Raw genomic sequence first — 21,951 nt, 5'->3', positions numbered from 1 at the left:
CCTTCCTAGGGACAGGAGCCACTGACCTTCCCAAACTTACCCTGTGCACACACCTGGGGGTTACACTCAGCTCCTTGGCTGCATTTATGAACAAAACTCTGTAAGAAAACATAAACTGCTTAAGCAATTTATTCTCCAGTGTGATGCAAGATATCTAAATATTCAATCTGGGTGGAGTATTTTAATAAGGCAGTGCCTTATCACCTCACCTCAAACTACAGCAGGAAAGGTGCAACTACAATCAGATCTCTGCACTCCAGCACAAACAGCAAAGGCTCTGACTGAAGCTCACTTCAGTCAGTTTATTTTTTTTTCTTTTTAATTAAGCTCCAGTGCTGTTGGTTTCCTCTGTGCCCCTCTGTATATTTGATTCCCAACACTGGGATTCAGGAAAACTGATGCAAGCATTTGAGTTTCTTTAGATCAAGGATGTGGTCCTTGCCCAGAGTGTCTTAATTCAGGGCCAGCTTGGATGGGGCTTGGAGCAACCTGGCCTAGTGGAGAGTGTCCCTCAGCAGAGCAAGGAGCTGGAACTGGATGAGCTCTGAGGTCCCTTCCAACCCAAACCAGCCTGGGATGCAATGAACTCCTACCTTTCTTGGAGATGAGTCTGAAAAAGCACCCAGCAGTGACAGCACTTTCCCAAACACTACAGACCCAAGCTCAGTGTCACTGTGAAGGTTCAAATCCACAACCCCCACCCCCTAGAGAGGAGCTCTCATCACTTGGCTTTGGACTAAAGGACAAGGTTCATTCTTCCTCTTGCAGTCAGGCAGGAGAAGAAAAAAATGAATTCTCACAGGAGACAGGAAAAAGCCCAAATGCCCAAACTGAGAAGGCTGTGCAGCTCCCACCCTACTGAGGGCTGTGTGTTTCTGACCCCAGCACTCTGAGCTGTTTATGAATTTCAGGGTTTTTTTCATAGACTTGTAATGGGATAAAAAAGTCAATAGAAGGGATTGGAGAAGCCAAAACTTGCAACTTCCTCCTCCCAATTTCAAACTTGAAACTTTCTCCTCTCAACTTCAATTCCCTCCTATGGGATACAAATTGTCATCCTTCAGTCTGCTCCCAAACTCACACACAGACAGGCCGGGTGGCCCCAAACCCCTGTGAGCTGAACTCAAACCCATGGTTTGAGTCTCTCCTTAGGAGCCCACTGCACATTCTGAGCGCTCCCAGAGCTCGGCACACAGCAGGGGAGCTCCGAGCCGGCCTTCCCAGGGAATCTCTGCCAGCTGCTGGCCCCCGTTCAGGCTCGGGATGCGCAAGCTGCAGGTTCAGCGACTGCGGGTGCACACGGGGCTGAGCTGCCCATGCCTGGGGCAGCTCCCCATTGGTCCCACCAACCTCTCCCCCTCCAGGCTCTCCTCTCCCTCCTGCCTGTGCCAAGGGAGTGTGGTCACTCGGATCAGGAAAACAATGCTGGAAAGCTGACACCACAATGGTAACCAGTGCAGCACAGTAAATATGTCTGTATGGATATATAAAGGAAATACTCCCAGCTTAGCGAGCTGAGCTAACTCCCTGAGGGATGAAGGATCACCACAGCGAGGACAAGGGAAGCAGCAGCACAAGGCAGCCAGGGAGAGTGAAGAGAGCAAGCCCAGCTGTGCCCTCGGATCATCCCGATGGATGGAGGGACCAGGACACACTCGGAGGCTGCAAGTTTGCATTCCCATTCCCACCTCCTGCCCCAGCCTGCTCCTTGTCCCAGGGAGAGACACACCAGGAAACCGGGGGCTGGGGAGGGGAAGACATCCACCTCTCCCTGCATTTTTGTCCTGTGTGGCTCCGTTTCCAGAGGGAATTCACTGTGCCAAGTGTACAGGCAGCTCTGAAGCACAACAAAAAACAGCCATGGCAACCAAATCTGCAAAATGGCCAGAATCTTACAAGGGAATTGCAAGTTTAGGTTGGGGCAGGATTAGGCTCATCCTGAAGGAAAAAACACAGCCGTAAAAAACTTTTCACTTCCTCAGGCTTCAATACATGAAGAGCTGCTTAAGTAGCTTAGAGGCTTCCAAAATCTGGTGGCAATTATGATTTTCAGTTAGAGCTTTGGGTTAAGTAAGCTTTTTTTGCTCATGTGTTCTATTTAGGAAAAATTCCTATCTCTCACCTGGCTATATATAATATGAAAGGTTTGAGTTGGAAGGGAGCTTAAAGATCGTCTTCTTTCACCTCCTGTCATTCAGTGTGGTGTAGAAAACAAAATAGAAGAAAAGTCATTATTATATGTATCTTTCATGTTCCAAGCTGAAGTTCTGCAAGACAGGCCCCTTGTGTCCAGGTATGATCCTCCAAACAGCTGGATTTGGCATTTTTCTAGGGAAAACATTCCCTCAAGATTTGCTGCTAAAAATAAATAAGATCATAAACTTTTACAACCACCCCCATAGTACTAAATTTGACACCTCAAGCAATGTAGGATGCTGGAAGTGCTCAGTGTTTTGTACCATGACAAGGGGGAGAAATACCCTTGAAATGCACTTTCTGAGTTACCCTTTCAGCTATATATTAATTCCAATATCTACTGGATAAAAAGAATGCTTAAAAAGCTGGTAAGCCCCTAGCTTTGCAAACAGCAGGGAAAGAATCCAAGTGAATCAAAGTCCAAAACCAGGGAGGTTGGAAGTTGAATATTTACTTCAAGCAAATATTTCACCACTTTGGCTGTGAAGGCCAAGCCGTGAGGGGATTGCTATGAGGGCCAGGATGTGATGGGGATGCCGTGAGGGCCATGCCGTGAGAGGACCTGCCATGAAGGGGATGCCGTGAGGGCCATGCCCTGAGGGTACTGTTGTGAGAGTTATGCTGTAAGGCCAAGCCATGAGGGGACTGCCATGAGGAGATTGCCATGAGGGGATCGCTGTGAGGGGATTGCCATGAGGGTCAAGCCTTGAGGGCATCTACTCTGAAAGGGACGCCGTGAGGGCCATGCCCTGAGCGTACTGCCATGAGAGCTATGCTGTGAGGCCATGCCATGAGGGGACTGCCGTGAGGGGACCGCCGTGAGGGGGGTGCCGTGAGGGTCAACCCCTGAGGGTACTGTATGAGGGCTATGCTGTGAGGGCCAAGCCATGAGGGCATTGCCAAGAGGGGATCGCCAAGAGAGCCAAGCCATGACAAAGATGCCATGAGGTGTGTGCCGCGAGGGCCATGCCGTGTGGGAATTTGCCCTGAAGAGCGGGGATGCCGTGAGGGCTGCCCCGCCATGTTACGGCGCGGGCAAGGGAGCACATGGCCCCGGGCCGCCCCCCGCGCCCCCAGCCCGGCCCGGGCAGCGCGGGGGGCACCGGCAGCCACACACCCCGAGCGAGCCGCGGCCCTGCGCGGTTCCAACGCGGTTCGGTGACTTACTGTGCTCCAGGGGGGGATTCGAGAGCGGGAAGGATCCTCCGCCAAGCACGGAACTACAGCACCCAGCGAGCATCGCGGCACCGGCGCGGGAGGAGGGACGAGAGCGTGTCAGCAATGTCGCGACAGGGCCATCCGGAGTTCCCTTTGGCACAGAAATTCCTCAAGTCTGGGAAGATGAGGCGGGTGGGGAAAGGGGGAGAGGCGGCCGAAAGACTTTAGGGATGAGGGGGTTGTTTTCATTTTGTGCGTCAGACAGTTGCCTCAGGGGCTGAGGGTGGTGGTCTGTGAGGGCTGTGCAAAGGTGGATTTTGTCTCTACATCCCTTGAAATACCACATAGGAGCAACTCCTTAGTTTCTCCCACATTTGAACTTTATGCTCTATGAAACCAAAGAGTATTGGGCAACGTTTAGTCTAATTTAGCATTACAATTGTGCTACAATACTATTAATAAAACAAGATTTGAACCACAGTTTTTCTCCCTTCATTTGCTGTAATGTGAAAACATCACTGTTTGTAAAATACCTTAGGAAATAAGGCTTAATGTTATTTCTCTGCATATTTAAGCACACCCCAGACTCCCTTGGAAGGAAAGAGTTGCATGAAGAAACGCTCTAAGCATTGATGATTGTAGCTGAACTATTAGTACTAAAGTCTTTTAATGTTACTAATTGGACATTACCAGCAACAATCACTGGTCTTGACAAGATGAAAGTGAAAAATTTAATTAATCTGAAAACTACCCGACACTGAAACCAAATAAAAGAATTTAAATAAAAGGAAGTTTATTCAGCAAACAGAGACAGAGCAAGAACAGTTATTTTTCATGTAGGGCTGTGGATCCTCAAAAAAAGGGACTTTTTGTAATTATCACATTAGTTTTGTTTATAAGGAGTCAGAGGGAAACATGCAGCACACATTAAAGTCCTTCCCTGGCTTTTTTGGGGCACCTTGCTTCATGTTTTTGACATGCCTGGTCGAGACAAGGCCATTTGCATCAGCTGAATCCAAATATGTCTGAAATTGTTCAAGTGAAACATTTTAAGTCTTTACTTTGATATCAAATATGACATAGTGTTCTACCAGAAAATCTAACATATATTAATCTGAGCATGGCATGAACCAGGTATAAGGACTTCTTAACTGTAACTACTTTATACTTAAAATGGAATAAATCAAGTGTGACATAAAAGTAAGCAAGCTGATCCAAGTCTCTGATTAACTTTTTCCTTCAAATTCAATATTAAGGCAGAACAGCAGGACATAGTGAATAATGATGCTGCTTTTAAGGGGTCTTGCAAATGGTTATTAAATAATGTTAAAAATTTTTAGGCCCCAGCAGTAATTAAATAATTTTACTTGGGTTTTCATAGAATCCCAGGATGGCTTAAAGACCATGTAGTGATTACCATGAGCAAGGATGCCACTCACCAGATCAGGTTTGGAAGTATTTTAAATTTATTTCAGGTCCACTAACTCCCCTAAGTTACCACTACAGAAACTGTGTGCGGGGAGTCTTCCAGCAGTAGGAGTATTCGATTTTACAGCCTGTTTGAACACCCATATAATTAAAATTTGATTTGATTAAGGCATCAGGGGCAGCACTGAGGGGGTCCCTAAAGTGGCTGTACTGTGGACAAACTCATTTCGGCGCGTTCCATCACTGCCAGAAAAGCTCCGGCTTTCCAGACGGGCAAAAGGCGCACTTTATTTATCCACCTCCCTTTGGTTTTCCCTCTTTGTTCCTTTAATTTTCGCGGCCCCGCCGCCAGCCCCCGGAGCACATGTGCGTGTCACCGCCGGGCGGAGGGGGAGGGAGGGAGCGCGGGCGGGCGCCTCTCGCATGGAGCCGGGGCTGAGGGCCCCGTGGTGATGCAGCAGCAGCAGCAGCACCGCCCGTGTGCGGGCAGGGCCCCCTGAGAGTCGCCGCCCGCCCGGAGCACACGCGGGGCTCGGCCCCGCTCCATGGGCACCGATGGAATCGCTCCCGATCGCACCCGCCGGCGCCGCGCCTCAGCCCGCCATGGCCTCAGCCGGGTAAGCAGCGGCCGCCGCGGGGGCTCCAGCGGCGCCGGGGAAGGGTGGGAGGGAGCGCGGGGGGACCGCACCGGCGGGCACGGCCGCCGTGGTGCCTTTTCCTGCCCTCCGCGAGGCCGCGGGGGCTCGGACGCGGCGTACGGGGCGCGAGAGGGGCCGCGAGCGGTGGCGGCGGCGGGGCGGTGTGTCTGCCTGGGGAAGGGGTCTGCGCAAGGCGGCGGTGTGGGCGCGGGGCGCCGGGGACTGGTTTAATGCTTTCACCGGGCCACGGGGACACGCTCGGGGCTGCTCTGCCGGCGGCCGCGGCGGCAGGCGCGGAGTGCGGGGGGGGTGGCGGGAGCGCCACAACATGGCGGCGGCGGCTGAGGGGACACGAGACCTTCCTCCCCCCCGCCGGAACCCGCCGCTGCTCTATGGCCCGTGCGCCGCGCTAGAGCGGCCGCTCGCAGCCACACGCCGCTTCGGCCAATGGCGAGAGGGCTTACAGCGAACGCAGCCAATCGCGAGGGGGTTTGCTGCGGGGACGTCAGCGCGCGCCCCGGGCCGCGGTGCACTGTGGGATGTTGGAGGCCTCGCGTCGGGGCAGGAAGGAAGGGGGGGTGTCATGGCGACGAATATCGAGCAGATCCTTCGGTCCTTTGTGGTCAGCAAATTCCGGGAGATCCAGGAGGAGCAGCAGCAGCAGCACGGCGGGTAACGGGGCGGTGGGGAGCGGCGGAGAAGGACGCGGGGCGGAGAGAGACGGGCCGCGGCCTGAGGGTCGAGTCGGCGGCAACATGGCGGGGCCGGGGGGGTCGCGGCCGTGAGGGCGCCCTGAGGGAGACACGGCCGTGGGACCGAGAGAAGACGGTGGGGGGAAGTGCCCACTCGCTCTCCCCCCGGTTTCGGTGCTGTCCTTAAGTCGGGGTAGGCACCTGTATGGTTTGTCTTATTTACGGCTAAATTCGCCGAGTTTATCTCGTAAAAGAAGGAAAACCTTGGAAAGAGCATGGAAAAGCTGAAAGAGAGCTCATTGTATGTATTTATTTGGTGGAGGAAACCCCTAAAAAGTCGTACGAGCACGGGGATGTGGCACATTCCAAAATGTGTTTTTTTTTTTCCCTTGCGTCTCAACCTTAGCAGTCACAGAGTGTCCGGGCTGAATAAGTGAAAATTAATCCAAAGGCAGACTTTTCCCTAAGAACACGGCTTTTTCAGGAGGCTGGAATTCTGGTCTCAAGGGCTGGATATAATAAATGTATGTGAATGACAAAAAAATATCCAAAAAAATATTGAAAAACACTTGTATTAAGTTGGGGTTTTTTTGTTCGTTTTTGTTTTGTTTTGTTTTTGGTTAGTGCAAATGTGGAAGGCCAGCCCAATGGTGACACGATCCCAGCTGAGCAAGCTGGGCCTTCCGAAGCCTCCGGAGCTGCTGGGAGTTGTCAGAGTGATCAGATAGTGCAGAAAATAGAGGAAGTGCTCTCCGGAGCCCTCGGGACAGAGCTGCAGTGCAACCCAGGTAATAAAACTCTCTTTGGCACACCTGTCCTTGGTAAGAAGGTTGTGACTGTGTCTAAAACCAGTTTTCTAGAGGTGAAAATGTGCTTCTTGGAGCTGCTCCTCTGACAAGTTGTGTGTTTGCTGTGAAATGGTTAAATATTTTCTCTGCTGTGATTTTACATCCAGAGGTGGCCAGAGAAATATATAATTTAAAAATTGGGCTGGTTGTTGTATGTCAGCATTGGTATGGGGAAAAGGTGGAGTTTTTTCTTTCCACTTCTGAAACAGATAAATATTTTCCGTATGTATACATATATGCGTTTATATAAATCTGTATAGGAATTATATTCTATATACATAGAATACGGAATATATGAATATGGAATTATATTCTGTATATATAGAATATGGTTCTATATTGTCTATAAATTTTATATTATTTTATAGCTATCTATATATTTATTCCACTGAGCTGTTCCTAGTACCAAAGCTGATAGAAGCAGTTTGTGCTTTGGGTTGGTTTCCAGGATTATATTGAAAGAACATTTATTACAAAACAGATCTGTGATGATCTGTTCAGTCCAAAGATGATTTGCTGTTTTAAAGTATAGGCACTTACAGTGCAGCCTTGCAAAGGTTAAGAGATTTTGATGTGTCAATCTCAGATCTTGAATAAATTACTAGATTTTTTTTAATGCTAAAAAGTCACATCTGAGTGTCCCCTCTTGTGTGACTGGTCCTTGCTGTAAAATTTCTGACTATGGAGGGCTGGTGAGGTGATGAAGGCTGTAATTACAGCATTTCTCATTTTTGGGAGTTGAAACACAGGTGACTGCATTGTGCTGGGTGAGCACAGTTCCAGAGGCAGCACAGAAAACTGTTAATTTCAGAGGTTCTGCTTCCAGGAGTTTGGGATTGATTTGGGGTTTTTTTGCTCAGTGCTTTGTATACCTTGAGCATTTTCAAGTTTTTCATTTGTGGTGTGCAAGCAGCACTTCAGGCTGACGTGGGGCAGGGTTTGGTAGGTTCTTGGTTGGTGGTTTTTGTTGGTTTTGTTTGATGATGTGATTTTTCTTGTTTGTTTATTTTTTGTTTTGCTCTTTTGTGGAGGACTAAGGCAAGGTCACATGGTTTATGAGAAGTGTTAACTTGGAAGTTAATAATCTTACAGTGGCGAAGGTTCCCACTGTCCATATCTAAAAAGAACTTGGACAAAAGGGATTATCTGAATCTAATGACTTATCTTTACATAAAAATTAATTTTATAGAATCCCAGAATGTCCTGAGCTGGAGGGATCCCCCAGTGCCCCCCTGCCCTGCCCAGACCCCACAACAAGCCCAGCCTGGGCATCCCTGGCAGCGCTGTCCAAGTGCTCCTGGAGCTCTGGCAGCCTCAGGGCCATGCCCATTCCCTGGGGAGCCTGGGCAGTGCCAGCAGCCTGTGGGGAAAGAAGAGCCTTGCCCTAAAAGCCAACCTAAATCCCTGCTGGGCCAGCTGCAGCCGCTCCCTGCTGCTGTCCCTGTGGCAGGAGCAGAGCCCGGAGCTGTCCCTGCGCTGCCCCTCGGGAGGAGCTGCAGCCCCGGGGAGTTCTGACCTCAGGCTCCTCCAGGCTGAACTGACCCAGTCACCTTGTGGAGCCCCTCCAGACCCTTCCCCATTTTCATGTCCCTCCTGGCTGCCAGGGCATTGCTGACTCAGCTCAGATGGTCCAGGACCCCCCAGACCCTTCTCACAGTTGCTCTCCATCCACACAGCCAGGGCTGCCCATTCCAGGTGCAGAATCCAGCATTTCCCTTATTAAATTCCACACGGGTTGGGGATTGCAAATCTCTGATTTGTTGAGGTTTTTCACAGGGCTTCTCTGCCCTCAAGGGAGTGACCAGCTCCTCCCAGTGTAGTGTCCTTAGCAGACTAATTATGCCTTTGAGTCCTGTATCCAGGTTGTTAGTGACAATATTGAAGATAACAGTGCTGGGAATGGAGCCCTGGAGAACCCCACTGGTGACTGGTGTCAGCCTGATGTCACCCCAGTCACTGTTCCCTGGGCCAGTTGCTCCCCCACTGAGTTATGCAGCTCTCCAGCTGTGGCCTGGACATTTTGTCCATAATTTGACTCTGCTTCACTGTTCTCTCTCAGTGCATTCACAGCAATGTTGGTATAAAAGCTATTTTTAAGTTGCTTATTCTATCAAAATGTATGTGAGGTACTTACTATGGAATCCTAAGTCACACTCATTTAACAGTATTGCAATTACCAAAAGCTTTTGCAAGATTTTGGGGTATTCGCTGGAAGATAGTGAGCTTTGGGATCACAGATTCTACTTGGAGGGTCTGTGTTACTGCCCTGGTCTGTATAAATAGAATCATTGAAAGGAACTCCAATATACAGCTCTTGTTTCACAGAAATCCCAGCAAACTGCCTTAAACAAAGTGCCTTTCTCCTGAAAACATGGCACTAGGTCTCCAGAAGGGCAAGAACCTAACAAAGGTTAAATCCAGAGGGAAGTGAGGTACAGAATTAAAAGCTGGTGCTGGGAACCCCAGTCTCCCTCTTTCCCTTCTCATGAGTGATTTGCTTGTCCCCACAGTCATCTGAATTTTCCTGCTGGAATCAAATGCTCTAAGAGCAACATGCAGCTTAGCAGTGGTTCATGGCAGCTGCAGTCCGGCCTGTCCCAGCAGCTGTTCCAGCCTGCAGTGCCTTAAAGTGGGTTTGGGATTGGGGACATAGATGCTTTTTTCCCAAATTTGTTAGACCCTAGTGAGTAACTTGGTCACTAAATACACAGAGAATTTCTAACGCAGCAGCAAGACTGGACTCACTTGTGGTGGGGGTTAAAGCACATCAGGGGAGAGTTGCTGGTCAGGACTTGTGGTATAAATTCCCACTTTCCCAAATTTGTTTGGAAAATGGGAATTTTTGTTTACCTTCCACATGCAGCATTGGGGGTTTGAAAGTACATCTCCAGCCTCCTGTTAGAATGTGCTGCCCCACTGTGGGTGGAGGAACATCCAACCCATCTGCCCTGCTCAGGTGAGACCCCATCTGCAGAGCTGCCCCAGCCCTGGAATTCCCAGCCCAGGGAGCAGCTGGAGCTGCTGGAGAGAGCCCAGAGGAGGCTCCAGGATGAGCAGAGGGATGGAGCAGCTCTGCTGGCAGCAAAGGCTGGAACAGTTGCCATTGTTCAGCCTGGCCAGGAGAAGCTTTGGGCTGAGCTCAGGGTGGCCTTGCAGGGCCTGAAGGAGCCCCAGGAAAGCTGGAGAGAGACAATTTCCAGGGAATGGCGTGATAGGACACAAGGGAGTTATAGAATATTTTGGTTGGAAGAGGACCGTGTAGATATCTCATTCCAAACCCCCTGACATGAGCAGGGACACCTTCCACTCTTCCAGGTTGTTGCAAGCCTGTCAAGCCTGGCCTTGAACACTTCCAGGGATGGGACAGCTTCCCTGGGCAACCTGTGCCAGGGCCTCACCTCCCTCACAGAGGAGAATTTTTTCTTAAGCTCTAATATAACCCTACTCTCTTTTATTTTGAACCCACTGTCCCTTGTCCTGACACTCCAGGCTGGCAGTAGTCTTCCATTGCCTTTAATATATATCCAGGTACTGGAAGGTCATAGCTAGGTCACCTAATGTCTATCCAGGCTGAACAATGGCAGCTGTGCCAGCCTTTGCTGCCAGCAGAGCTGCTCCATCCCTCTGCTCATCCTGGAGCCTCCTCTGGGCTCTCTCCAGCAGCTCCAGCTGCTCCCTGGGCTGGGCCCCAGGGCTGGGGCAGCTCTGCAGGTGGGGTCTCACCTCAGGGGGCTCAGGGCACAATCCCAATCCCTTTCCTGCTGCCCACCCTGGGGCTCTCCCAGGGCATGGGGGGCTCTGGGATGGGGCAGGCCCAGCTCTCCCAGGGCTGCTCCCTCTGCTCATCCCAGCCTGGATTGATCTGGGGGGTTGCCCTGACTCAAGTGCTGCACTTGGCCTTGTTAAACCTCATGAGATCCCATGGGACACTTGCGGAGTTTGTCCAGATGCCTCTGGATGTCCCCTGTCCTTTAGAGGTGTCACCTGCACCCGCAGTTTGGCATCACGTGCAAATCTGCTGAGGGTGCACTTGATCCTTCTATCATCAATGAAGCTATTAAGTAACACTGATTCATTAATGAAGCTATTAAGTAACACTGTTCTAAATAGGGACTCCTGAGGGACACCACTGGTCACTGATGTCTATCAGGACTGTGAGCTTTTGACCACTACCCTCTGGATGTGACCATCCAAACAACTGCTGATGCACCTGACAGTACAGCAGTCAAATTCTTCCCTCCGGTTTGGAGAGAAGAATGTTGTGGGGGCACTGTGTCAAATACTTTATGGAAGTCCAGGTAAATGCCATCTGTAGCTCTTCCATTATCCACTGATGTAGTCAGTCCACCACAGAAGGTCAGAAAGGATTTTACCTTTGTGAAGCTCTGCTGGTTGTTTCCCTGTCCTCCAAGCCTTACCAGAGCTTCTAGGAGACGCTGTTCCATTATCTTCCCAGCACAGAGGTGAGGCTGAGAGGATGGTAATTCCCAGAACCATCCTGTCTTCCCTTCTTCAATGGAATGTCTTTTCTCTGCCAGAGGGCAAGGTTAGATCATGTATTATGAGGAGATTCTTCCCTAAGAGAGTGGTGAGGCTCTGGCACAGGGTGCCCAGAGCAGCTGGGGTTGCCCCTGGATCCCTGGCAGTGCCCAAGGCCAGGCTGGACATTGGGGCTGGGAGCACCTGGGACAGTGAGAGGTGTCCCTGCCGTGGCAGGGGGTGGAACAAGATGAGCTTTCAAGTCCCTCCCAAACTAAACCATTCCATGACTGTGATACTGTTTGGAAAGAGCTGTGTTCCCACTGGATCTCTGTCCTGACTAACAAGATTTGGGTATTTTTTTGAAAGAAGTGTCCTTTAGTTACTTAAAGTAACTCTGAGAGGAAGGAAAGAGCTGGAAAAGGGAGTGCATCCTGTTTGCACGTGGTAGTTTAGTGAATCAGGTAAGGTTTGGAAGTTTAATTGCTTTGTACCTCTGTCCATGTACTTCACAACTGCTCTGAAAGAATGTTTAAATGCAGTCTTATAAATTTTTACAAGGTAAATGTCATTTTTTTCTAGATGTAGACAAAAATACTGTGAAAAATAGTACTCAGTCTACAAAAAGGAGCTCTACTGGTGAAGATGAAATTCCTAGAAAAAAAGCAAAGAAAAATAAGAAGCACAAAAGCAAGAAGAAGAAGAAAAAGAAGAAGAAAAGGAAGAAAGAGAAAAAGCATAAAAAGCAACCAAAGGAATCTAAGTTGAGTGCACGTCCCGGAGAACCTGCAGGCGTGCAGCCGGCTCCTCACTTGATGCCAGAGCAGCCCAGCTCCCAACTGAATGTACAGCATGGAGTGTTTGCAGATGCAAACCTGGCTGGCCACGTGCAGCCAGAACTGTGCTCAAAACCAACTGAGGGGCTTGATAATCAAGCTTTAGGACTTGTTTCTCATTCAGTGACTGATTCTCAGCAACCTGCAGAACATCTTGGAAGTGGGGAGGGGACTTTGTGTGCAACAAATCCTCCGTTTAATTTAGAAAGCATCCAGTCTAATATCCCAGAAAATACTAGTATAGCTGAAACTAGAATTTGCACTAGCGAAGAACAAATTCAACAGTCCCATGAAAATATTTATCCTGTAGCTATTAATGCCAGTGTTGTTGATACTGGAAGTTATACTTGGTCCAGCATCCCACCTGGAATTGTCAGTAAATCAGAGATTCAGAAAGATTCAGTAGGAGCACAAAGAGGTACAGAAGTCACTCCGCAATCTCAAGGCATTGGGGAAGTAAAAGCTTCAGACGCAGCTCTTGAGCCTGAGACCATGGAGGTGTTGACTTACTCAGAAGTATCTCATCAGGCTGTGTCTCAGAGGGCACCACAGGGGTTGGAAACAGCTTCAGAATCCGTGTCCTTGGCAAGTAGTGTGACAACAACTCCTACACCTGCTAATTGGGCACATCCAGGTGCTGTGACTGTAGCTCATGTGGCGGTGGCTGGGCAAGAAGTGAAAATTCCGGAAACAACTGAAAAATCTCTGCACATGGGAAATGTGAGAAGTATGGAGAGATCTTTGGAACTGGGGGATGTGAACAGAGCTTTGGAGCCATCCCTGCAGCCCTCAGTTATATCTGAGAGTCTGAGCATGACGCAGGGCAGCCCCGTAGAGGCTTCCAGTGTTCTGAAAGCAGATGTACCTTTGCAGCATCCTTTGACAGCCACCCCTGTGACCCACATGGAAATAAAAAGTGCCAAAACACCTCCAGGACCAGGAGCTGTTGCAAAAATGGAGGCTATGGAACCAGCTATGGGAAATGTGAAAGCTTTGGAAGCAACCATGGAATCTGTGGGTGTTGCAGCAAAAGATGTCAGAGCAGCTCATGAAAGTCTCCAAGGCAGAAATCTGGAAGGTACCACATGTTCTGCAACAGCACTGGGTGCATCAGGAATGTTCCTACAGCATGGAGTCTTGACAGAAATAAGGAGTGTGGACAGAACCCAGGGATCTGCACTTCCAGCAGGATTGACAGGTGTAAATGTGGTTGCAGAGGCAAAAGAATTAAGAGCAACTTCAGAACCTGCAGCAGTTGTACAGACCTTCATTCCCCAAACAGCTCCAGAAGTCCAGATGGCAGAGGGTTTTAGAAGTCCACAAGCAAAAGATATAGAAGGTACTTCATTGCTGAGAGAAGCGAGACCTGAGGGTGAATCACAGGTGAGAGGTTTGGCACCTGCCCTGTCTTTGCAGAAAGAAAACATACAAGATCCAGGAGGAGTCCTGAGATCAGTGACTGTCGTGGAAGCAAAACCTTTTACAACAGCTTCAATGTCCTTACAAGTGGAAGGTGTGAAAGCTTCAGAAGAAGCTCTGCATTGTGGGACTGTAGCAAGTCCAGGACTTCCTGCCTTAGAAAGGGTCCCTGAGCCTTTGGTTGCATGTGAAAGCGTGGAACCAGTTAGAGAGGCCGAAGCATCGGCAGGGGTGATGCCATGGCAAGCCACAGCAGAGAGAGAACCTCTCCATGCAAGCCAAACAGAGAGTTCCATCATTGCACAGTCACAGGTCATGGCACACACAAGAACCTCACAAGCTGAGGTGCTGAGGAAGAGAAAGGATTCGGAACATGCTCCAGAAGCAGAGACAAGGAGCAGAGAAGCAATCCTAGAACCTGTACAAGCTTCAGAAACCAGTTCAAAATCTATTCAGGAACAAGTAGGTCATTCAGCAGCAGGATTGGAGTCTTTGCCCAGAGTAGAAGAAGACAGTATGGCATCAGGAGTACTGACAGAATTGACAGATGTGCAAACTCAGGGATCTGCTGTAGAACATGTCATTGCAGCAAGGAGGACCAGCACACAAGGAAATGAGCCCTCAGAAATGGAGAAAGCAAAATATCTGGAGCCAGCATCAGAAGCTGGAGGAGTGAGGTGGTTGGAGAGCATGAAAGAGTCTGCAGCAATAGAGGTGAAAGGTTCTGGAACAAGTGAAGAGCTTGAGGTACCCATGGGTCATGCTTCAGCAGCTGTTCCAGAATACTTGCATGCTGAAAAGCAACAAGAGCTTCAAGTAGTTGCAGAAGCAAAACCTGCTGCAGAATGGAAGAGTTCAGAAGAGGCTCCAGAAAGCATGGGTGCTTCTGAAGTAAAATCTTTTGAAACAGTTCCAAAACCAGGGGATATAAAAGGCCAGGAAACCACACTGGAAAATGAAGTAACAGCTGAGGTACAATATGTAGAAGGAGTACAGAGTCAACAGGTGGAGGATATGGTGATTGAGAAGGAAGATGTGGAACAGGCTCAAACATCTGAGCCTTTGGTGGCAGAAACAGTTTTTAGTTCTTCACATGCAGCAGAGGAAGAAGTTTCAGCAGGGACTCCTGTAGCAGAAACACAAGATTTGGAAACAGCTCCTCCGACTGATGTAGCACAGAAAGAAGCAGAAGCAGCTGTAGGGTTGGAGTCAGAGACAAAAGATTTGGAATCAGCTCCAGTACCTGAGACTGATGCAGAAGCAGGTCCAGAACCTATAGAAGAAGGCCAGTTGGAAGACACTCCAGAGGCTGAGGATGTCAAAGAAGCAACTCCTGAAGAAGACTCAGAAAAAAGAGACTCAGAAACATCCGATGTACAACCTGATGTGGCAGCACGAATGAAGGAGACTCTCATGAGGCTTGAGAATGTTATTGAAAAAAGTAGTCATAGAACCAGCGAGAAAAAACATGATTCAAAGAAACAGAAAAGGAGCCGTTCCAAGTCTCAGTCCAGGTCTAGGAAGCGGAAGAAAAAATCAAGGTCACGTTCTACTTCCAGGCGTCTGACCTCTAAAAGAGCACGTTCTAGGAGCAGAAACTATTCAGTTTCCAGAAAAAAGCATTCCAAATCTAGGTCCCGATCTGTGGAGAAGAGAGAGAGAAGATTGTCTTCCCGGCGGTCCAGGCGCAGACGTTCCAGGTCATCTGATCGTTACAGGTCTAAATCCAGATCAGCAGAAAAGAGATTGTCCAGACGGAGGCGTTCCAGGTCGTCTGACCACTACAGGTCTAAATCCAGATCCGTTGAGAAGCGACTGTCCTCTCGGAGGTCCAGGCGCAGACGTTCCAGGTCATCTGACCGCTACAGATCCAAGTCAAGGTCAGTGGAGAAGCGATTGTCCTCCCGAAGATCTGGACGCAGACGTTCCAGGTCTTCCGACCGCTACAGGTCTAAGTCACGGTCAGTGGAGAAGCGACTGTCTTCCCGAAGGTCCGGGCGGAGACGTTCCAGATCTTCTGACCGCTACAGATCCAAGTCCAGGTCAGTGGAGAAGCGATTGTCCTCCCGAAGATCTGGGCGCAGACGTTCCAGGTCTTCTGACCGCTACAGATCCAAGTCCAGGTCAGTGGAGAAGCGGCTGTCCTCCCGAAGGTCTGGGCGGAGACGTTCCAGGTCTTCCGACCGCTACAGGTCTAAGTCGCGGTCAGTAGAAAAGAGGTTGTCCTCCTGGCGGTCCCGCCGCAGACATTCCAGGTCCTCTGACCGTTCAAAATCTAGATCCAGGTCTTCAGAAAAGGGAGGAGGCAAGGAATACTCCTGGAGGTTCAGACATCGATCTGGTTCCTCTGATCGTTCAAAATCCAGGTCAAGATCTGTTGAGAAAAGAGGTCGGAAGGCATCTGTACGGAGGTCCAAACGTCAGCGCTCAAAGTCCTCGGATCGCTACAAATCTCGATCCAGATCAGTAGAAAAAAGAGATCGGAAGCAATCATCACGGAAGTCTAAACGTCAGCGCTCCAAATCCTCTGACCGTTACAAGTCTAGATCCAAGTCAGTGGAAAAAAAGAAGGAATCCTCCCGAAAATCCAAGCGTCGACGCTCAAAATCTTCTGAGCGTTACAAGTCGAGGTCTAGGTCTGTTGAAAAAAAGCGCAAAGAGTCTTCAAAAAAATCCAAACGGAAACGTTCCAAGTCCTCTGACAGTGTTAAGTCAAGGTCCAAATCTGTAGAAAAAAAAGACAAGTTATCCTCAGCAAAGTCCAGTAGCAAGCATTTGGAGTCTTCTGAGCTTCAGGAGTCAGCCAAAGGTCTTGATAAAGATGTTCCTCAGTCTTCTTTTGGAAGTGAAGGTAAATCCTCTAATGGTCCCACATCAGCAGCTTTGTCTGATGAAGGAGTAAATGGTCCAGTGCTGCCGCCATCATTTGGAAGTGGATTTTCCAAAACTTCTGAGAGCCTTGAGGAAAGCTCATCAGTTGAAAAAACAGATCTGCAGCATTCTGCCACATCTGAATTTGATACCTCCAAAACCCCAGATGACCAGGAATTGAGATCCACATCTGTGGAAAAAACACAGGATACAGAGCTTTCTATGACACCTGAAAATGGATCAACTGAAAAACCAGGAGCTCTGGAGTCTTCACTGCTACCTGAACTTCCATACTCCACATCCAAGTCAAGATCCTCATCTGTTGAAAAAAGGGGAGATCTGGAAACTTCTTCAGTAGCAGAACTCCATCTCTCTGCATCCCGTGAAGATGAGCCCAGAACTGCCCCTCTCAAAGAAGTAGAAGGTCCAGAGCTTCCTCCAGCACTTAAAAGAGACATGCAAGCTCAGTCATCTCTCCTGTCCGAAAGTGGGCTCTCCAACTTGTCTGATGGTCATGAATCACGGCATATCCCTGGTGAGCACACAGAGCTTTCACAGGTTCTGCAGGTACCTGAACATGAGTCTTCCCGGCTGGCTGACAGCCCTGGAGCAGTGGAAGTTCAGAGGCCTTTTCTGCCTCCTGAAATGATCCGCCCTGTGGTCCCTGATGGCTGTGAGTCAGGCCAGATGCAGGAGCCTTCTCTGGCTTCTGACAGTGGACACTTCACATCTCCTGATGGACATGGATCAGGATCCAGCTTTGCTGCACCAATAGAGGAGCATCCATTGCCTGTGGGCGAGTCCTTTAAGTCACCACATGGAAATGAACAAAGATTTTTATCTGTTGAAAAAGTCAAGGCTCCAGATGTTTCCCTGACCTCTGTGTGTGGTTCTGTTGAGGTGTCTGCTGACCTCATTTCAGTGTCTTCTTTTGAAGTTCATGACTCCAGATCATCTGTTGACAAGGGTTTAGATGGTCCAACACTTCCACAAGTGCTTGAGGTTGACTGCTCCAGATCTTCAGAAATGCACGAATCGAGATACCTAACTGGAAAAATAGACGGTGCAGGATCTTTGGTGATGTCTAAAAGTGGGATTCCCATTTGCCATGATGGCCACAAAGCAAAGTACAATTCCTTTGAGCAAACAGAGAGTGCAGAACTGTCAGTGGCATCTGAGCTCCGGTGTTCCATCTTTCCTGAAGGCTATAAATTGACATCTGCTGCAGTTGAAAAAGTGGAGATCCAGAAGCCTTCTCTCTCACTGGAAAGTGGCTTCTCTACGTCTGCTGATGGTTGTGAATCAGCAGGCACACCTGAAAAACTACAGCCCGCAGTGAGTGCTGTGACATCTGAAGGTGGAATTCTGCTGTTGCCTGACAGTCACGAGCTGAGACCCGTCCCTGCGGAAAAAGCGGAGGTGCTGAATTCATCTGAGCTGAAACACCTGGCGTCCCCCGATGGCTACAAGCTGAGATCTGCCTACAGTGAAGAAGTACAGGTGCACGAACCTGTTCTGATACTGGAAAGCAGGTGTTCTGTTGCCTCTGATGGTCAGGAGTTGGCATCCACCCCTTTGGAAAGAGCTGAGGAGCCTTCTCAAGTGTCTGAAAATGAGTACACGATAGGGCTTGATGGCCCGGAGTTGACATCAACCCCTGCTGAAAAAGCGGAGCTGCGGAAGCTGTACCAGATGCCTGAAGAAAGATGTCTGGAGTCCATCGACAGCCGGGACCTGCGATCACCCTCTCCTGAAAAGACCCATGTGCAACAGCCTGCTCTGGTGTCTGAAAATGAACATGCCATTTCCTGGGTGGGCCAGGAGTTGAGGTCCAGCTCTCCTGGGAGGGCAGAGATGCAGGAGGAGGCTGTGGTTCCTGACAGTCAAGTGTCTTCTGAAGATCAAGGACTGCCCTCTTTCTTGGCTGGAAAACCACAAGTGCAGGAGTGTTCTCTGCTGCCTGAAAATGAGTATGGTGAGTCTCCTGAGGGCCAGGAGGTGACAGCCAGCCCTGCTGAGGAAGAGGTGCAGGAGCCTTCTCTGACACCTGGCAGTGAATATTCCATCTTCCATCAATGCCAAGTACTGCGGTCTGGCCTCGCTGAAAGCACAGCAGTGCAGGAGCCAGTGCTGGTCCCAGACAACCAATACGCTGCATCTCCCAAGGGACAGGAGCTGCTCAGTGCTTACACTGAAAAACCAGAGGTGCAGGAGTGTTCTTTGCTGTCTGAAAATGAGTACAATGCGTCCCCGGAAAGACATCATTTGAGATCCAGTCCTGTTGAAAAAGAAGAATCGGGGGAACATTCTGAAGCATCTGAAAGTGAAAGTTCAATATCCACCGAGAGCCAGGAGTTGCATTCTGCTGTTGCTGGAAAAACAGAGGTGCAGGAGTTGTCCTTGTCTGAAGGTGAATGTCCCATGACCCCTGAAGGTCAGGAGCTGCAGTCCAGCCCTGCTGAAAGAGTAATAGCCAAGGAACCTTCTTTGACATCTGAACATGCTCTGTCACCTGAAGAGTCCGAGTCAAGATTGGCATGTGCTAAGAAAACAGAGGGTGTGGATTCTGCTTTGACAGCTGAACGTGACCATCTCTTTTTTGAGAGCCAGGAGGTGAGTTTCACCTCTCTTCAGAAAGCAGACCATTCTCCAGCACCTGAAAATGAACATGGAGCATCTCCTGATGAGCAGGAGTTGAGATTCACCACTATTGAAAAAGTAGACAGCCTTGAACCTTTGAATGATAGAGCCTCCATGTCCCCTGATGACAGTGACTTGAAATCTATCCCTGTTGAAAAAATGGATCATGCAATGCCTTCTTTAATGCCTGAAGGGCGCTCGGTGTCTCCTGATAACTACAGTGTGAGATCAGGGCCTGGTGAGGAAGCGGGAGATCTGGAACCCTCTTTGAGATCTGAGCGCAGATACTCCACATCCTCCTATCAGGAAGGCCACGAGCCGAAGTCTCCCATGGAGGAGGAGGGTCTGGAGTCCTCTGTGACTTCTGAGCATAGACGATCCCTGTCCCCTGAGGGCCACGACCAGAAATCTATTGCTGATGAAGAAACTGATGATCTGGAGAGGCGTTCCACTTCCCCTGATGATCACGAGTCAAGATCTAGCATTGGTGACGAAGCAGAGGATCTGGAGCAGCCTTTGAGAACAGAACGTAGGTGCTCCGAGTCCTCTGATGAGCGCGAGTCAAGGTCAACCACTGGAGAAGAGGCAGAGGATGCAGAGGCCTCCTTGGCAGCTGAAAGAAGAGACTCCATATCCTCTGATGACCGTGAATCAAGGTCTCCTGCTGGGGAAGATGTAGAAGATGGGGAGCCCTCCTCGACAGCTGAACGTAGACACTCCACATCTTCTGATGACCGTGAGTCGAGGTCTACAGCTGATGAAGAAGCAGAGGATTTGACAGCTGAACATCGCTCTGTGTCTCCTGATGGACGTGAGTCGAGGTCCACCGTCGGTGAGGAAGCAGAGGACCAGGAGCTCTCTTTGACAGCTGAGCGTAGACACTCCACATCTTCAGATGAACAGGAGTCCAGGTCCACTGCTGGGGAAGATGCAGAGGATGTGGAGCCCTCCTCGGCAGCTGAACAAAGAGATTCCACCTCATCGGACGAGCAGGAGTCAAGGTCTACTGCTGGTGAGGAAGCTGAGGATGTGGAACCTCTGACAGCTGAACACAGACGTTCCACCTCCCCTGATGGGGCTGAATCAAGGTCTACCACCGCTGAGGATGAAGGAGAGGATGCAGAGCCCTCCTTGACAGCTGAACAAAGAGAGTCCACATCGTCAGATGAGCATGAGTCAGAGTCTTCCAGTGGTGAAGAGGAGGGAGAGGATGCGGAGCACTCTTTGGCAGATGAGGAAAAGCAGGATTCCATGCCTCTTGAGCAGTCAGAGGAACAGGACTCTTCCTTTGTCCCTGAAAGCAGACGTTCTGAGTCTTCCGAACGTGAAAAATCCAGATCCAAATCTGTTGATAAAGCATCTGACAAAGAGTCTCCACAGAGATCTGTAAGCAGACACTCAAAGTCTCCTGCTCGCCAGAAGAGTCGATCGACATCGGTGGAAAAAACAGCAGACAAAGAGTCCGTGCGGAGGTACAGACGGAGACGCTCCAGATCCACGGCTCACCAGAGGAGCCAGTCAACATCTGTGGAGAAAACAGCAGACAAGGAGTCCTCACGCAGGTCCAGGCGGAGACGCTCCAGGTCCGCTGCTCGCCAGAGGAGCCAGTCCAAGTCTGTGGAGAAAGCGGCAGACAAAGAGTCATCGCGCAGGTCCCGAAGCCGCCGCTCCAGGTCCTCCCAGCGCAGATCCAAGAGATACGACACAGACTCGCGCTCCAGACGGAATCGCTCCAGGTCAGCAACGCGGAGAAGAGCATCCAGATCTCGGTCCAGCTCACTGTCACGTTCCAGGCACAGGAGGAGAAGCAGGTCAAGGTCGGCGTCACGAAGGCGGCGTTCCTTGTCCAGAGACAGGCGCAAGAGGTCGCAGAGAAACAGATCGAGGTCTACCGACAGGAGAAGGAGAAGATCCGACTCCAGAGACCGTAGGATATCGCTCCGGTTGCGGAGCAGGAGTCGGACCCCTCTTCGCCAGAGGCGGTCGCGGTCCAGGGGAAGGAGACGGAGCTCCAGCAGGTCCCCGATCCGACTGCGGCGCTCGCGGTCCTCGGGGAGAAGGCGCTACAGCAGATCCCCCGACCGGCGCAGGTCCAGGTCCTCGGAGTTCTCCAGCAGATCACCCAAACGTCTTACAGACCTGGGTAAGTGACTGCTTTATTTTCAGAAGTTCTGTGGTGGGTGGATTTGCATAGTCTGATTTTAGCTCTGGAGCATTCATAAGGGATTTCTTGGAAGTCACTCTGTGTGTTAGTTTTAGGCAGTGACTTCCAGCAGGAACTTCTGCGTTGGAACAGAATCAATGCTGAGCATTTGAATGAATTAGAGCCAGTTTTGCCTTGATTCTAGAGCTCTTGTACAAAGGTGGCATGTTGCAGTCTCAAGGAGCATTGTACATGGCAATAGTAAAGACCAAGTACTTGTATGTAAGAAAATTTAGAATTTATACTCCTGAGAACACTGATCATTCAGGTGCCAGTTGGAGAGTCCCAGGCTCTGTTGTCAGCTGCTCCCATGACTCTGTCTTGCCTCTTTCCAATGGTAAGAACTTAAAGGGAAGAGAAACTTGTTTCTGAAAATAGTCCTAGACCCAGCAGATCAGAAAATAAAATAAAATCTTAGGAGCTTCATCTTTTCTCTGTGATTGTAGGAAGAGAGGCTGTGTTGTTTCCTTAGAAAGTGAGTTAATAAGGGGAAAGAAGGTTTGACCAGGGAGATGAGCTTTTATACAGCATGGGAGGAAAACT

General features: G+C 49.8%; 2 protein-coding genes across 14 annotated transcripts in view; one reads left to right on the top strand and one right to left on the bottom strand.

Annotated features, from left to right (window-relative positions):
- GART (phosphoribosylglycinamide formyltransferase, phosphoribosylglycinamide synthetase, phosphoribosylaminoimidazole synthetase) overlaps positions 1-3,512 on the bottom strand; it is a 34,998-nt gene extending 31,486 nt beyond the window's left edge. The window contains exons 1-3 of one of the 8 annotated variants that reach the window (XM_086883895.1): positions 3,364-3,505; positions 2,123-2,187; positions 54-98 (exon numbers count right to left, since the gene is read on the bottom strand). In XM_086883895.1, the coding sequence (XP_086740021.1) occupies positions 54-98; positions 2,123-2,187; positions 3,364-3,436 (183 nt within the window). In that variant the 5' untranslated portion in view covers positions 3,437-3,505. Of the gene's footprint in view, positions 1-40; positions 99-2,122; positions 2,188-3,363 lie in introns of all 8 variants that reach the window. The other 7 variants (XM_086883899.1, XM_086883901.1, XM_086883898.1 and 4 more) reach the window with 7 other exon arrangements.
- Positions 3,513-5,163: 1,651 nt separating this feature from the next.
- SON (SON DNA and RNA binding protein) overlaps positions 5,164-21,951 on the top strand; it is a 36,919-nt gene continuing 20,131 nt past the window's right edge. For 4 of the 6 annotated variants that reach the window (XR_015285321.1, XR_015285322.1, XM_086883881.1 and 1 more), the window contains exons 1-3: positions 5,749-6,092; positions 6,737-6,900; positions 12,022-21,348. Coding sequence is in view for 4 of the 6 variants with exons in the window: in XM_086883881.1 (XP_086740007.1) it covers positions 5,749-6,092; positions 6,737-6,900; positions 12,022-21,348 (9,835 nt within the window). In the remaining 2 variants the exon portion in view is untranslated. Of the gene's footprint in view, positions 5,400-5,748; positions 6,093-6,736; positions 6,901-12,021; positions 21,349-21,951 lie in introns of those variants that run through there. The other 2 variants (XM_086883883.1, XM_086883879.1) reach the window with 1 other exon arrangement.

Source organism: Cyanistes caeruleus, chromosome 3, assembly GCF_971803275.1.
Source record: "Cyanistes caeruleus chromosome 3, bCyaCae1.hap1.1, whole genome shotgun sequence".
In the NCBI taxonomy this organism is placed as follows: domain Eukaryota; kingdom Metazoa; phylum Chordata; class Aves; order Passeriformes; family Paridae; genus Cyanistes; species Cyanistes caeruleus.
The sequence above is the reverse complement of the archived record's forward strand: the minus strand, read 5'-3'. Positions and strand labels throughout refer to the sequence as shown.